This window comes from Aythya fuligula, chromosome 7 (genome assembly GCF_009819795.1).
Source record: "Aythya fuligula isolate bAytFul2 chromosome 7, bAytFul2.pri, whole genome shotgun sequence".
In the NCBI taxonomy this organism is placed as follows: Eukaryota; Metazoa; Chordata; class Aves; order Anseriformes; family Anatidae; genus Aythya; species Aythya fuligula.
This window is the reverse complement of record NC_045565.1, coordinates 32,053,367-32,070,144: the sequence shown is the minus strand read 5'-3', so window position 1 is coordinate 32,070,144 and position 16,778 is coordinate 32,053,367. Positions and strand designations below refer to the sequence as shown.

General features: G+C 39.3%; 1 protein-coding gene across 1 annotated transcript; it reads left to right on the top strand.

Moving 5' to 3' along the window:
• Nucleotides 1-78: 78 nt before the first annotated feature.
• Nucleotides 79-16,037, top strand: MCMBP (minichromosome maintenance complex binding protein). Its single transcript, XM_032191669.1, has 16 exons — nucleotides 79-269; nucleotides 1,000-1,085; nucleotides 3,009-3,149; nucleotides 3,481-3,522; nucleotides 4,009-4,110; nucleotides 5,473-5,602; nucleotides 7,053-7,204; nucleotides 7,657-7,757; nucleotides 9,510-9,679; nucleotides 10,294-10,417; nucleotides 12,236-12,353; nucleotides 12,910-13,075; nucleotides 14,055-14,188; nucleotides 14,761-14,925; nucleotides 15,311-15,399; nucleotides 15,661-16,037. The coding sequence occupies exons 1-16, from the start codon at nucleotides 212-214 to the stop codon at nucleotides 15,785-15,787; spliced, it is 1,905 nt and encodes a 634-aa protein (XP_032047560.1). The 5' UTR covers nucleotides 79-211; the 3' UTR covers nucleotides 15,788-16,037.
• The last annotated feature ends 741 nt before the right edge of the window (nucleotides 16,038-16,778 follow it).

Here is a 16,778-nt window from a genome sequence, read left to right as displayed (position 1 = left end):
GAGGAGGAGAAGGAGGAGGAGGAGGAAAAGGCGGGCCCGGGCAGGGCAGCGCCGCCATTGCTGCGGCTGCCGCCTTAGGAGGAGGTGGAGGAGGAAGAGGAGGAGGAGGAAGGCGGAAGCCGGCAGCCCCCGTGCTGGGTTTGCGGGCGGCAGCTAGGGCAGCGGGGGGATCGGCGGCAGCTCCCTCCCTCCCTCCCGGCTGGTCGCCGCCATGCCGTGCGTGGCCGACTGGCTCAACAACCCCTTCAGCATCGTGCAGGGCATCTTCGGTGAGCGCGGCCGGCCGGGCTGGGCTGCCCCGAGGGGGAGCGAGCCCCCGGGGGCTGGGGATGGAGGGAGGAGGGCGGCGGGCACGGTGCGGGGCTGCCCGGAGGCGGCGGGCGGGCAGCGGGCGGCCGCCTCCTTCTCCCCGCCTGAGGTGAGGTGAGGGGCGGGCGGCGAACCGCAGGGGCTGTCCCGGCCCGGGGAGCGGCTCCCGGGTTTAAAATAAAAAGCTGAAGAGGGTTTTGGGCTCGGTGCTGCTGCGAGGTGTTCCCGAGCTAGCCGTGCTTGAGCACACAGAGGCTGGGGGCAGCCTTTGAGGGTGTAGGGTCTCTGCTCTACCTGCCCGCATGGCTCCTTGGTCACCGTGCTCCTGTGAATGCTGCCAGGGCTCTTCGGTGCTAGGCTTGATCTTAACGAAAAGGACCGCGAAATAAAAATAATTCCTCAGTGACCACCCAGCGGAAGGTGGCCACTCACCTCCTGCAGTTTCTCGCAGGGTACACGGCAGCGTTTCAGAGCCCTTCTGCATTTCCATCAGCGTTCCTCCTAGTTTGCCTCAAACGGGGTAAGATAAGGAAGTTGAAACATTTGCAACAGCCCTGAAGTTGTCTAAAATTAAGTGGTTTGCTCAGAATACGCATACGTGTTTAAACTGCTTACTAAGTTAACACGTTTCTCTGTTCAGCATTATGCTACGTGATGCTAACGCTCATGTAAATGTGTCTTGTTTTGTAGCCCAAAATCTTCCAAATTCTGATTGGGAAAAGAAGGTGACTGACTATTTCAAAGAGAAATTAAAAGAAAATAATGCTACTAACTGGGTAAGGATCTCTTCTGTCATTCTTCTGGAGTTAGGATCTTAACCTGGAACTTAGGAACAGCATTCTTTTTACCTCTTAATTATTGTGGTGATCTGTTCTTTAGAAGCTCTTCCTTCTCAGAAGTGTATTTCTAGATTTTAGGCCTTTGTGATACAGATTAAAGCAACTGAAATGTAAATGACCTATGTAAAACAAAGATGTAAAATTCTAATTGAAACTGTGGAAGCCAATCCACTTGACTTTAGTGTACTGTTTTGCCCTGGGCCATAACTGCTAAATGCTGCCTGTTTGTAGCATCATCCAGTAGATGGCAGGAGCTGACAAATTCTGTCACTTCTGAAAGCCTTCACGCCACCCTGTTAGTCTGCAGTAAGTGTTTGTACACCACGAGTTTCTGAGCTGCTGTTCATAAACCCCTTCTCACATGACCCTTTATTGCCATGCTGGAAAATTCGTGTGGGTTGAGGAACTACGTGCTTAGACTCTCACATTTGAGGAAAAAATACTCTGCTAAAACCGTGATGTATTAGGCTGGGTCAGGCCTAGTTCTGGAAATTCAGCAGGGAAGCTGTGCTTTAGGTTTAAAAATAAAGCATCCATACTTGGGTTGTTCTAGCGACTTTTTTTTTTTTTTTTTTTTTTTTTTTTTTTTTTTTTTTTTTTTTTTCCAAAGACTGGCAAAAACGGCATCCTGGACCACCACAAAGTGGGTTAGAAAGTCTTGTGTCAAATCTGTTCTACCTAGGGCTAAAAAAAACAAGTGAAAATTATTTTTCTTCCTCTGTCAGTGAAAGTATTCTGTATTTAAATTTCAAAGACAGTTTACATCAAAGTATAAATGGCAAATTTGTGTTAAACTTGCAGCATAAGGAAGGAGCTAAAAGCAAGCTCTCTTAGTCGCTTATGAGGGAGCACAGTCTTGTTTCTTAAACCCCTATTTCTTATAGGGCCACTTCTGTTTTTTGCTGCTTTAATATTAGGTGTGTTTTTGCAATAAAAAATTTACCCTTAAAATGTGAAAACTATTCTTATAACAAGTCCCATAATTTTAAGATATACTACTTACGTGTGTGCTGTTTTTTCTTGTTTGTTTTTTTTTTTCCATTGACATGTTAACATGTGAAAAAGAGTTGCCCACTGTGAGGGATTTGGAAATTGAAATACAGGTTTTCTGTGGCCTTTTGTTATAGAAATTGTGTGTACAATTGCTCCAGTACATAATATGTTGTAAAAGTGCTGTTAAGTAAGATTAAAATAAGTAAATAAAATCCAATTTATTGCTGCAGTAATTCACAGTTGAAGAGTTAGTTTAAAAATTTGTTGTAGAGTTCACGTATGCTTTCAGTGAACCAAAATGCATTTGTTAATAGTGTAGTGTTGGGATTGAAAAAGGGATGAGACTGGTGCCCAGAGAAGTTGTGGCTGCCCCGTCCCTACAAGCACCTGAAGCCAGGCTGGATGGGGCTTTGGGCAACCTGGGCTGTGGGAGGTGTCCCTGCCATGGCAGGGGTTGGAACTGGGTGGTCTTCAAGGTCCCTTCCAACCCAAACCATTCTGGGATTCTGGCTTTGGAACTAGAAGAGTTTGGGAACTGTTAGTGTATGATAATACTAATTATTACCTTTAACAGCTATTGCGGGAACTCCCAATGTTGAGATACATGCTCTTTGTTACTGCTTGGATTATGGCACTAAAAGTGGAGGGAAAGTACTCAGAAAATACAGTGTGTGCTACCTGATAAGGCACGGAATTGTCAGAGGCAATTAATCCTATCAACAGCAACAGATAAAAGTTTTAGCCAAGGAAAGGAGCAGTAGGATGCACCAAATAAAAATAAGTTGGTGACAGCTTTTGTGATGGTTTTGGTGTACTTCAAGGCACTTCTTAGTAAGCCAGTTGTTTAGAGCAAGCTCTCTTTTATAGGTTCCATCACTGAATGATGTTCCCGTACATTACCTGAAGCCCAACAGTCTAGTGAAATTTCGCTGCATGGTTCAAGATATGTTTGATCCTGAGTTTTATATGGGAGTATACGAAACAGTTGACCCAAACACAAATGCACGTGTAAGTGAAAAACCAATTTATTATTTCAGGAAGTGCTTAGCATTTTTCTGTTCTAGTCTTCGTATTTCTCTAGTTTCTGAGTTAAATGTATGGAGCCTCGGCACTATCTGATAGTAATTCTGTTTGTGGAGTTCAAATGGTATCAGTGATACATCACTGCTTATAATTCTGTTGGGGACTTTGGGGAATAAAAATTAGCTTAAAAAAAATGAAAGCTTCAGCAGTGTGTCTTTGAAGAACTTAAGACTGCAATAATTTTGATATAAATAATTCATACACGGGGTGCTGTCAGAAACAGAATGATTGCGTTGTCTTTTCTCCTTCTTGACAGGTTTTGCATTTTGGTAAATACAGAGATGTGGCGGAATGTGGGGTAAGTTACACAAGTTATATGAATTTTGAGATGAAATATTGGACAGAAAGATGCAGTTTTTAAGTGCAGTGTAACTTACTTGGTGCTTATCAGTGGATTCTTGGAAATGCTGTTCTTAAAAACACAAAATTAATCTAAGTTTTGGACAGCAGAGTATTCCTAACTGCTAATATGCATTTGAAATTTAGCAGTCTTCCAGCTATTTCTCTTGCATTTAAAATTCATTTTGCTTGGGTGGGATCAGGGCGAAAGCACAACAAATCTTGAAAATTTCTGCTGTGGAAAACAACCAACTTTTGGTAGTACAGTGCTGTTGGGATCAAAACATTGTAGATGCAGACTGTTTATGTTCCCTATTTCATGTGAATGTAATAGTGCCTGTTTGTTAAAAGTTCTGGCTCGGTAACTGTACCTATGGAATTAGTTTTAAAAACAAAAAACACTCTGATCAGATTTTTAGTATCATCATTTCTGTTGGTGTTGTAGCCTCAGCAGGAAATTGATCTGAACTCCTCGCAAACAGTCACCTTGGAGAGACAGACGTTCTACTGCGTTCCAGTGCCTGGGGAATCAGCATGGGTGAAAGAAATATCCTTTTTGTCTGCGCTAGTGCTGTGTTATACAAACAGTGACCATCAGCTAATTCATTAGATTTAAGGAAACAAATTATTTGAAGTTTCTTTTTTTTTTTTTTTTAGGCATGCGTAGATATAGAAGATAAAAGGAGAATTGGTTTTACGGAAGAATTAGGAGCATTTCTTTTTGATTTGCAAGAGATTTAGACTAGGTTTTCATCTATGCTTGGGGGAATCTTGACTATTTCTCTTAATCTGTATTTGCATGTTTAGAAAACGGGAAGCTTCAGTTGAGCCATGGGCATTCCATGGGTATTTTCTAATTTACTGTGTGAGCATCCTAATTTAGAGTCTCATATAAGTACCTGTAGCTGAGCGTGGTTGACAATAATTCTTGAAAAATTTTAAATACCGTTTTTAATGATTCAACGGTATGTCACTTTAGCGATGAGTACAGGAAATGGCCTGGGGAGACACGAATCATGGTTTAGTTTTTTGTAATAAAAGGAAGTTGAATTACCTGAGAGGAGTGGTTACAGGATGCTTTTAAAAGCTTCAGGGAGCTTATATCCTCTTCTCTGAGGGAGTGGGTGATGGCTAGAAACCTTGAAATATTTTGCATTTTGTAAGAAGGTGGATTTTGGTAAACATAATATGATTTGATATTTCCTGTTTTGAGTTCAGAATTTAAGAAAACTACTTGCCATTGGCACAGACTGCCAACACAACTTTAAAATTGAAGTAACGTTTTCTTTGTAACCAAATGATTGGCAAGAGTTAGTTTTTGAGGAATGCTTATATCAAAGTTCTGCAGCTATGGGGATTTAAAAATGACCTTGACTATTATGAAAATACTGAGCATCATTTCAATGTTTGCTCATCATGCTAAAAAAAAAAAAGTGTATAAACTTTATCAAAATTAATTTATAGATATGACAGCAATGATACCTTACAATTTCTGTGATTACGTTGAAAATAAACACACAGAAAATGTTTACATACTTGTATCAGCTAGCAACTCTTCTTACAAAGTCTGTTCTGTGGGGTTGAGCTGCAGAAGAGGAACTTCTTGAGATTGAGTTGTTTCTGACTGCCTGCATGTTCTCTGGGCCTGAAGACAAGGCTTTTTTTGGAGACTGGTAGTGGAAAAGGACTTGTTGGGGGTAGGTTGTGTCCATTTTCAACAAAGCCTATGATTGCTGTACAGTTCTAAAGCAGGTTACTTAAGTATTTGAAGAGATGTCACCAATGTAAAGGTTTGCATCATTATTTTAATATCTTGTTCAAAATCGCATATTCACATTTTGTTGCCAAAGCTTATTTTGCCTGGATTTTCTCAACTGAGTGTGGTGTTGTCCTTAATCCTCAATTTTACGCCTATATCAGTGCAAGCCAAGCGCGAGTTAGTCCTTCAACATCCTACACACCAAGTCGCCACAAGAGGAGCTACGAGGAAGATGAGGATATGGAACTGCACCCATCGAAGCAGAAAGAGCAACATATAGGTAATACTCAGAATTGACAACTGGACGTTAGGGTATTCTAGCAGAATTTGCAGGAATTCCATTTTTAGAAATGGAAATGTTTTCAGTTGTTTGAACTAGTAGTGTTACTGGAAACTTGATAACTATTTTGGTGGTTCTGTTGAAGTCATCAGTGGACTGAGTAGTGTTGGGTGAGCCTATGGTGTTGTGCTTGGATATTGTATGACTTGTTGGTATCACTTCCTAGAGTTAGTAACACAATTCCTAAAATAAACATTTTGTTCAGCACCACTTGTGTATTACATTTCCTAAATGACAGCACGTTAAGGGATTTATGGCAGCAGGCTGAAATTTAGGAGTTCTTATTTAATTTTCAACAAGGAGATTTAAAGATAATCTGGAGAAAATTGCAATTTCTTCTGTCTTACTGTGTGTGGATGTTGCTGCGTAAACTGAGGCCAAACTGCATCTTGATTAGATGATTCTTTGATACAAACAAAGATATTGCTTCTAAATATGTCTCCTACAGGCTTCCCTTTTTTAGCTTGTGCAAGATCTACGAATCTAAATTTGTAAGGGAACCAGATAAATACCAGATTCTTTGTAGCATCTTAAGGAAAGCTAGAAGAAACCTTTGAAGAAGATGGTATTGCCAAAACTGAGTTAGGATGATATGCAATGCCTACTCATTTTGTGATCTGTTTGTGAGCTATATGTTTCAGTGCTTTTCTGTGGAGATGCCACTTAAACAAAATCCAAACCCATGCTGGTCTTGGGTGAGCTGCCCTTTGAACATAAAAATGTTCTTCTCTTCTTTTGAAGAGAAAATGGTTTAAAATTATCAGCCCAATTAAAAGAATAAAAATGCAGAGGCTATTGCTTTCTTTTATTTGGTGTTTTATGTCCATGTGGCCTGTTTGCTGAATTTTAGGGTTTTATTTTTGTATTTGTACTGGTTTGCAAATGTTTTATTAGATAGTTTAGACTGTTTTGTCTTCATATTTGGACTGATGAATTGCAGCTTAGATTTTTGTAGCTTTGTTACTGCTGAACATCTAATGAGATTCTTAATGTAATCTGTTCTGTTGATGTGTACTGTCACCTTTAAAAATATCTAGTTAGACTCGAGATGCAGAAAGATACTGCCTGTGCAGTCCTACAAACTTTAAAATAATTGAATTGATGCAGTTCAGGCATTACATTTTGAAAATCAGGTTGTTTGGTCACATTTTATGAAGACTTTACTCACTACTAAGAGACACAGATCTGTACACACACTCCTGCTTATCTTGGTAAAATAGGTGAAACCTCTCTGTTTTGAGGCAGAATATTCTCTGTAATAAACTGCTTTTTAAAAGTGTATTTTCCTTCTGGCTTTTTGTTAAATTAGTTGAATGCAATGTTGTTTGCTGTAGGAAGTTGTTCATTTTGCATTTCTGTTTAAAGAGCCCATGAACCCTCTGTTTTTCAGGCAGTGGTGGTGATATCCATGGATGTGGGGAGCCAAAGAGATTAGAAACGGAAGCTTCTGCGGGTCATCATCTCATTTCTCCCAACTGCTCCCCTCCTCTTGACTTAAATTTTCCATTGCCAGGAGAGAAAGGACCAGCATGTCTCGTAAAGGTAAAACGAACAGAAAGATGATGAGCATGACTGTGGCCCCAGTGAGGCAGACAATCTGAAGTTAAAGTGCAAGTAGCCTTTAGCTTATAGGCACTGTTGTCTTTCAAGCCTAAAACTCTTGTTTCTACAAATAATTGCATTATTTCTCTTCACTACTGCTCTCTTTAAATTGCTGAAATCATTCAACAGCGTTCATTGGATCTTCTCTGCTCTCACTGCTCTTGGTGAGGGACAGGAAAAAAGTGTTACCAGATGCTCAAGTATGGAGCTGATGCTGGCTTCTGGTTCTTTGCTTTTAGAATCTGCCCTCTTAAAGAAAAAGTTGTGATGAAACAAGCAAAAAAAAAACAATACATTAAACACTTTGTATTGTATTTAAAATAGTCTTTAATTCTTTAGCATGCTGTATTGACTATAAAACCTCCAGCACAAAACTTCTCTCTCTGTGGCAGGTATATGAGAGCTGGGATAGCTACAAAGTCAATGACGTTCTGGAGGTGTATGGCATTCTGTCTGTGGATCCAGTGCTGAGCATAGTAAACAATGAAGAAAGGTAAGGCTTAGCTGGCGTGTGATTCTGAAATGCAGGATGTTTTTCATTTTAATGGGCAAAATAGTTTTGGTTATCCCTTTAATCCAGGCAGGAAAGAGTGTAAATACATAAAAACAGCATACAAAAATAGGTACATCCATACCCTTGAATACACGATGCGTTTTGTTTTATAGGGTGTTGTACAGTCTGTAAAGAGGAATTGCTTCTGTAGCTAAATGTTCCGTGAGCTTTCATGCCTATTTAACATTCAGTGATCAAATGAATAGGAAACAGCGCTTTAAAATGATAAAAATATGCTTTTAAAATTTGTAATTCCCTGAAAGTTGTTACCGTAAACAGCTCAGTAAAATATTAAAAACAAACAAAAATGTATTCATAGATAGTGAAAGTGACCAAAATGAGTGTAAATCGGGATGAACTTTTCATTAATTAAAGTTGTACCATCATATTATACTGCTGGTAGAAACTTCTGGTTTCACCTGCTGTTCTGTGATTACTTACTTGACAAAATACCATATAACCCAGAGAGATGCAAGAAATCGATTACTAAAATAATATTAACAACCTGCCTAACACAGGTACTACTAATGCCTTGAGCTTCAAATAAATAATTCGTGTTGGTAACTTTATCTTTTTGATAAGTACAATATCAGGAGTGCAGTGTGTCCTTTATAGTGCCAGCTTCTTAAAAGGAACTCGGCCTGGTCAGCTGCTTTTGGTTATCATCTTTCTGACAGAAAGCTAATCCTGGATTGACAGCTCAGTTGGTGTCATAGATTTATTTATTTTTTCCTGCATGTCATTCTATCGCAAATAGACAAAGTGGCAGTGTTTAGTAATGTTTTCTAACGTGAAGATGCTAAACAAAGAAGTTTCTTTTAGTAGAAAGAGATGACAGTCAGTCAGTGAACTGCTGAAGAAGCATTGAAGCCATGAAGCCTTTCAGCTTTAAAGACCAGTTAAAGTTTATCAAATTTATACTAAACTTCACTGTAATCTGATATGTAGAAACTATGATCCAAAGGTGACCTGGTAGGGATTTTTTTTAAGGCATCATCAGGAAGGCCAAAGCTTGTATATCTGAACTTTTAAATTGAGAGGTAATACCTGCAAGTTTGAGTTAGGTATATTGGGACTTTTTTTTTACTCAGCCAGTGATGTAGCTGTTACGTGACTGTCCAGAAGATTTCGTTGTCAATTTCTGGAACCCAGGTAGAATATGAAAATCCCACAAGGGCATACGCAAGACAAATGTAATAGATTGTTATGTTATTTATTGAGAAGTTGCTGTGGAGCCCTTATCCAGTGCTTGCTGGATGTTACATTAAGTAACATTTCATGTTAAGCTGCATCTTATTAAGTGGTGCAGCAAATAATAAGCGTGGTCTGTTGTTGGGTTTGGTTTGGTTGTTCACTTCGTTTTGGTTTGGTTGGTTTGGAATTTTTTTTCCTATTAAAAATAAGAATCGGTTACTTTATGAAAATCATAGGATCCTACTTCTTTGATCAAGCGTGGTCTGGTGGTTCTGTATTGTTGGTTATGTAATTGTGGTTCAGTATTTATGGTGCTTATAAAAATCATAAAGATGACAGTTCTTGTGGTTTGAGTACAAGAGCAGTTGCCAGGCATTGGGAGCAGATGTTGGGAACGCAGACACGCTGTGTTTGTGGCATGGTCTCAGCTGTACGTGGTCAGGTGGAGAAGTTTGCACGGAATGTTTTGAAGTTCAGTTGTGCTGTGCCCTTTCCTAGGGATAACTCAACCCTCGATCCTATGGAGTGCATGGACACAGCAGAAGAGCAGAGAGTACACAGTCCTCCAGCCTCCTTAGTCCCCAGAATCCACGTGATTTTGGCACAAAAATTACAACACATTAATCCATTGCTGCCTGCATGCCTTAATGAAGAGGAGAGTAAAACCTGTGAGTATCTGAATTTGACTTCATTCATTGTAGATGTAAACGTGCACCTTGCTAGTACATATGAACAACTACTTCTTGCCAGTGATTCATGCACCTCTGAGCAAAGATTTGTGTTTAAATCTTTCTAAATGAGGAGCCATTCAATACTACGGAACTGGGCAAGGTGCAAATGCCTGTGTTAATGCAATGCTTATGTGCTGCTTTTTCTGAAATAAATGTGACTTAAATGAAAATTGTTCTGGATAAAGCCCAAAGACTTCAAGTTTTTCAGCTGTAAGATTGCTTACATTACTTTCAAATGGAGTAGTGAATTACTGGAAAACCAGATTTCCAATGTAGCATAAGCATGAAAATGAGAAACACACAGGGTAAAGAATTATGATACTGTGATGATAAAAAAGGCAATTCTGTTCTTAAGTAACTGCTGCTCTTTGTGGCCTGTGTGACTGTTACCCAAAGCCAGTAATACTCAGTGGGAAAACTAATGAATGTTTGTTTTTCCTAGACTGCTTTGGAGTAACTATTTGTCTTCATCTAGCTGTAACAAAGTAAGCTTTTATGTAGAGGAAAGGGGCACGTTTTCTGATATTTTTTGTCTTCTGCTCTTTTAACAGTTGTTTCTAACTTCATGTCTGAGCTGTCACCAGTGAGAGCAGAGCTGCTTGGGTTCCTCACACATGCGTTCTTGGGAGACAGTTTGGCCGCCGAGTACCTTATATTGCATCTCATCTCCACAGTGTAAGTGTTCTGGTGTTTGCTGAGAATTTATATCTTCATCTTTTAAGACATTTCCTTTTGGGGGATTCTTCACCATTCTGCCATTGAGTGGCAGAAATAGAATAGTTTAAATACTATTCCAGCAGTACTTTATCCACCTAAAGTTGTCCTGTTGTAATGGATGCAGTAAATGTATTTCGTTGACTGAAAATACCAGAAGTTTTGTAAGAAGGCCAGTTTCATGGTGATATATCCATTCAGCATTGCTTTGATAGTTGGACAAAATCTCCAAAATAAACAAGCTTAAGCAGAGGTAGGGTGAAATCTTTTTACCTTTAACTTTTTGTAGAGTAGGACATGCGACTGGCTTCTCAAAGACAGCATTTGTTATCTTTATTTACCAACTTCAATGGTTATTGTTTACGTAGTAGAAGATACTGAAAGGTGCAGTCTGGGACTGTGTTTAATTAACGTAGGCATTTAATGATAAGTTCAAGTGACTCATATTTAGCAAGCGGTAGAAATTTGCTACCTGAGCTGATGCTGCAGCTCAGTGTGCATACATTTTGATCCACCTTCATTGCTGATTAAAATGAATTTGCTTAAAGTTCTTTTGTGTTGGTTTAAACTGTCACTGGATGAAAGAGCACCGTCCTTTGACTCATGAAAATTTCAGGTGTGAAACTTCAGGCAATCTGTTTTGAATAGATTATTTGCTAGGTTTTAATTTTAGATTTTATTCAGAATGGATTCCAATTTTTTTAAATGTAATTTGTATACAAACCACTTGTTCTGTGGTTTTCAAAAATCCCATTTTGCTACAGAGTGAATGACCACTAGAGGAAGCGTTTAGACAATGCTCTCAGACATAAGGTCTGACTTTAATTTTTTGGTGGTGTTTTTTGTTTGTTTGTTTGTTTTGTTTTTTTGTTTTGTTTTGTTGGTTGTTGTTTTTTGTGGTTTTTTTTTGGGGGTGGTCCTTTATGAAACTCGCAGGCAGATGAGTCCTTGTGTGGGTCCCTTCCAACTCAGGATATATTATGATGTTTTCAAACCAATGTATGAAAAATCTAGTACAGCACAGATGCTTAATAAAAGTTATTTCAGAGCTGTGAGTGGAATCAGCATCTTACCTTTGTCATACCTGCAAGTGACGTGTAAAAACCTCCAAGGTATTTCTCAGCATCAGCATAGATCCAATCGTAATGCCACAGCAGTGTAATTACCAGCTGGAAGGCTTTCTGCTGGCTTTGTGCACAGTCTGCCCAGAACCCTGGTCCCTAATTCCCATATAAATACACATACTTCAGTATCACTGTGCTTTTCTTTATGTATGCACTTTGTGCTCTTGGGTTAGACTGTGAATGCTCTAACACTTCGAGTAGAATGTGTTTTCTCTCTTAGCTGTATCACAAAAAAAAAAAGTTGAAATTTGTCAAGAATGGGGAGAAGATATACAGTAAGAAGAGGGAGAGGAAAGCTGAGGGCAGGTAAAGGAAATGAACGAGCATAATAATTAGGGAAATTGAGCAGTAAGAAAGAGAAAGGATGAAGGAGTATTTACAGCAGAACACAAGGAGAAGAGAACATATCACAGGATCTCAGGCTCTATAAATGTACTGCTTTTGTGCAATGCTGCAAAGCCTGCCAAAGCAGTGTGCAGCCTAATTTAGCTCCTTGGATGCTGGAGAAGGAGGAAGAACAGGACTGTTACTATGTATGTATTAGCATTGAAACCCTGCTAGCTATCCGAGGTGGCACGCAGCACTCAAATTGAGTGGTATCTGTGATCACCGGGTTAATCAGATGCTTGCCTAACCTGCTTTGCTTTTGGTTTAGTTATGCAAGACGAGATGTGCTTCCTCTGGGAAAATTCACAGTCAACTTGAGTGGATGTCCAAGGAACAGCATCTTCACAGAGCACATATACCGCATCATCCAGCAGCTCGTTCCCGCAGTAAGAACAACGGTGTTATAGTCTTGTAACACTTTTAGTCATAAATTTGGGGTAGTTGGCTCAAACAAATACATTTAGTTAAAGACAAGCTCATTAAACAAAGGTCCTGATAGCCATCTAAAGGGCAGGTAAAAAGGAGATGCTTCATTTTGCCTTTCTGGGTTGATTTATCTAAATGCATAGAATGCTTAATTATTGTGTCATTACTGTTCGTACCTGAGTTTGTGGATACTGTTCTGCAGAAAGTTCATAGTAATTTGATTTGGGGCCATAATAATTATGTTGTGTCAATAATTTATTGGTGGTTTTTTTGGTTATTCTAGGCATGCAGTACAAGTGTTAGGTTTTGGTTCTTAACAGAATTATTTTCCTTTAGTAATGTTTTTTAGGCATCTAGTATAAATGGATAGGGTAAAATGTATTCTGTGGCGTGGTAACAAGTTTTGTTTTACTCACTGTGGAGGTTCACAGTTGCAGCTCATGCTAAAGGAAAAACTACTTACTAGGGACGTTGGAGGAGGGGAAATGCACTGATGAGTTTCTTTTCCCGTTACAGTCCTATCGCCTACAAATGACAATTGAAAACATGAACCATTCACGATTTATCCCACACAAAGACTACACAGCTAATCGCTTAGTCAGCGGAGTACTGCAGCTTGCCAGCAACACTTCCCTTGTAGTGGATGAGACTCAGCTTGAGCAAGGACAGCTTGACACAACAGGTAGTGTTTTTGTTTTTTCTAATTAAAAAAAGTGTATGGGGACAACAAAGATTGATATATTTCAGTGACAGTAGTGCTGATTGTGTCCCAGTGATCACTTTCTATTCCAGAACTGTTGGTTTCTGTATCCTGTTTTGGTGTTCCAAGTAGTGTGCTGCCTTTTCAGACAACTTAGAGCGTTATCTACTGGTTTGTTTGGCTTTGTGGCTTGTTCTTTTTGTTTTGTTTTTCTAACTGTTTTTGCTTTCTGGAAGTTTTTGCTTGGAGGTGCTGGTATTGAGTCAAAATGAATAGCTCTTCGATGAAAAGTCCTACACTTATTTTTCCCAAGAGTCCCTTTATTGAGAAGTAGTCTCTGTCCCAGACCACAAATGGCTGATAATGAAACACCCTGTGTAGTGTAGGTGCATTGTAGAGTACTCTGGACAGCGTAATTGATACTTGATGGAAGAGGCCATGCATTGGAATAAGTCTTAGTCCAAACTACCTCTGATTAGAATAGTTTCAGTTCCACCTAATGGTTTTGGTTCCCCCTAAGACAAGCTATTTCTGCAATAATTTGACAAGATGATATATTTTTCAACTGTCCAGTCTTGCTGGCCAATCTAATGATCTCTCTCCAGCAAGGCTTTTTTCCTTACACTGTTAATTCACATTTGCATTCTGTCACAAAAGTCACAGTGTTTTGTCGTCTTCTGAGGAAAAAAAAAAATTCTGTCTAAGTAGTTATCTGGCTTTGTAGAACAAGAGAAAATTTAGACTTAACCATTTATTAAGATGGAAATCAACAATTCTTTGTGTCTATATGGAAGACGGCACAGACACACCTAAAAAAAAAAAGTCTGCAAGAATTTTTCTAGTTTTTTTTTATTTTCAAGATTTTTTTCAAGAATTTTTGTTCATTAAAAACAGTGGGGGGGGGGGACTCAGGTCTGACACTTAAGACTATTTTTCAGAGAATTTTTTCTTGCTTTTCTAGGTGTACATAATGTGAAAGCATTGGGTAATCTGATAACTTGGCAGAAGGTGGATTATGATTTCAGTTACCACCAGATGGAATTCCCCTGCAATATTAACGTTCTGATCACCTCAGAGGGCCGATCACTCCTACCGGTATGGCGAGGTCATCTTGAATTTGGGGAATCATTAGGGTTGGTAGCTACTTAAAGCACTGAGTGTACCATTCCGGGGACAAGGGAAGATGGGAAATGTTTTGTGAGCAGTGGTGGGTGTAAGAGATTCACCTTCCATGCCTCTTGATTGGGAACAAAATACTGATGGCATCGTCTAGTGGCTGAAGTGGCTAATGGATATTGCACCAATGGGTCAAGTTTGCAGATAGATGACTCTCAATGCCTTCCTGTACAGTAGCTTCTGTGGGTGTATGAATAAAGAGCAACAGCTCTGGCATTGACTCTAGCAAAACTGCTTAGCCTAGCCTTACAAATCTCTGACCACTTGCTTTCTAGCTTTATGAACTGAGAAATTGCTCTTGCCTTTAAGGAAAACCCATTCCTGCTTGAATGAGAACTTCACAGTGGATTTCACAGATGGAATTGTTAAATATTTAAAAATAATTACTTCAGTTCTGGGAAATAGTGAGTTTTGTTGCCTTAGAGGTTAAATAAATCTTGGAATAGAAAAACATGATGTGAAAAGGGATGATGTGTGATTTTCTTTTTCAGTCAGATTGCCAAGTCCACTTACAACCACAGATAATTCCACCAAACATGGAGGAGTACATGAACAGCCTCCTAACAGCAGTGCTCCCTTCTGTGTTGAACAAATTTCGAATCTATCTCAGTTTACTGAGGCTGCTCGACTACAGTATATCTGATGAAGTGACCAAGGTATGGAAGACTTCACGAGTATCTTCTCCTTGTCTATTTGCAAAGAAAGCACCTTAAGAGAATGGTATTGTACTTGCCTGTTGCTCTCCCTGGCAGTGATTGTTGGAAGCTTTCTTTAGAAATCAAAATCAGTTTCTTGCCCTGAATGTGAATTCAAGGGTGTGTAGTTGTATTTCAGTATATACTTTATATGCATCCTGCTTGGTAAAACTCATTTTCAGAATAATTACTTTCAAAGACAAGCTAGCCTATTTTTACCCCAGCTGGCTTCCTGACAATGTTTCTCCTGTAATTTAAGGCTAATTATGGTGTTTAGCTTCCTTGAAGGCTTATCTGATACTGAAGATTCTTTTTGCCACTCAGTTACGTGCTGTGTTGTTTGTAGGCAGTAGAAGAAGACTTTGTAGAAATGCGCAAGAATGACCCTGAGAGCATAACAGCTGACGATCTGCACAGAACTCTGCTGGTAGCAAGGTGGGTAGCAGCCTGCTTGAACTGAAGGCTTCCCAGCGAGCTGGAACCAAACCAAGGCTGTACTTTGATATTTGCATGAGGCTGGCTGGCAAACAAAAGATGGAATCTGTGACAGAAAAAAAGATTCTTAATTCAGAGTGTTTGAAGGCAGTGTTGCCTATTCTAGTTCTTAGGTTAATGAAAGAAAACTGTTTTTGTCCTTTTAGTGTATCACGTGTGACAGCTTGAACAAGCTCTTAATTGTTGTTTCTGTTCACCTAGGTTCCTGTCTCTCAGCGCGGGGCAGACAACGCTGTCAAGAGAAAGGTGGCTGAGGGCGAAACAACTGGAGGCACTACGTAAAGCCAGACTTCAGCAGCAGAAATGTGTTAATGGGAATGAACTCTAATGTTCTGTGGATGTCACTGAGAATTTGTCTAATCCTACATGGAACCCATACTAAATCGGGATATTGTTTATACCAGTTTTTTTGTAGATAATTTATACCAAAATGTTATGGATATTTACCCATGCAGTCTGAACACACTATCTCTGTTCAGCCACTTAAACATATTTTATGAAATTTTTTTGGAGCCTGTTTTGTAATTGAGAATTGGTAACAATGAGCAAATTGTTTGATATTAAACTTTAATACTGAATGTGTGTAAACTCATTTCCTTTGAAAGTAGGAAAATTTAACCCAAACAGGGGTAGGCCTTATTTTGAAATAAGCATGATGGAATTTTTGAACTACTTAATTTTGAGGAACAGAGGTTTCTGCTAAATAGCTTATTTAAATGAAACTTCTGACTGCAGGTATCTGAAGCTGTATACTGCTCTTCCTGTTAAGTAAGGGATGCTCTTCCCCTCTGAGCAGCAGCATAATGATGATTATAGTGTGATAGAAAGAATTTATCTAAAATTCCACTAGGAAATATCTCTTTACTGTATTTAGAGAAGACTAACTTGTAAATTCCCCTGAGCTGCACTCTGGTGTAACTTCTAAAGTATACATGTAACTGGAAAGGGGTGATACGTGTGTACTTGTGCAAGAAATATTCTAATATCTCTATTACCAGTAACGCACCACTTTGATTCTTTGAATAATATCAACTAAACATTAAGAAGGGTATACCTACTCACACTGCAGTGTGCAGTGAGTGTCAGGTCACACTGCCCCAGTGCTAATGGGACTTGCAGAACTGGTCTCACACAGGGGTGGTTTGGGTGAAATACGGCTCCACTACAGAGTCAGAAAAGATTGCAGAAAGACTAATAATAGGGCAGGGCTGTCCTCATGAGGAACTCAGGAGAGGGCTGCAAGAATCAGAGTAGTGTTAATTAGTTCTAAAGATGACAAGATAGTGCTTCACTTCTTTCATGAACAAGAAAAAAAAAAG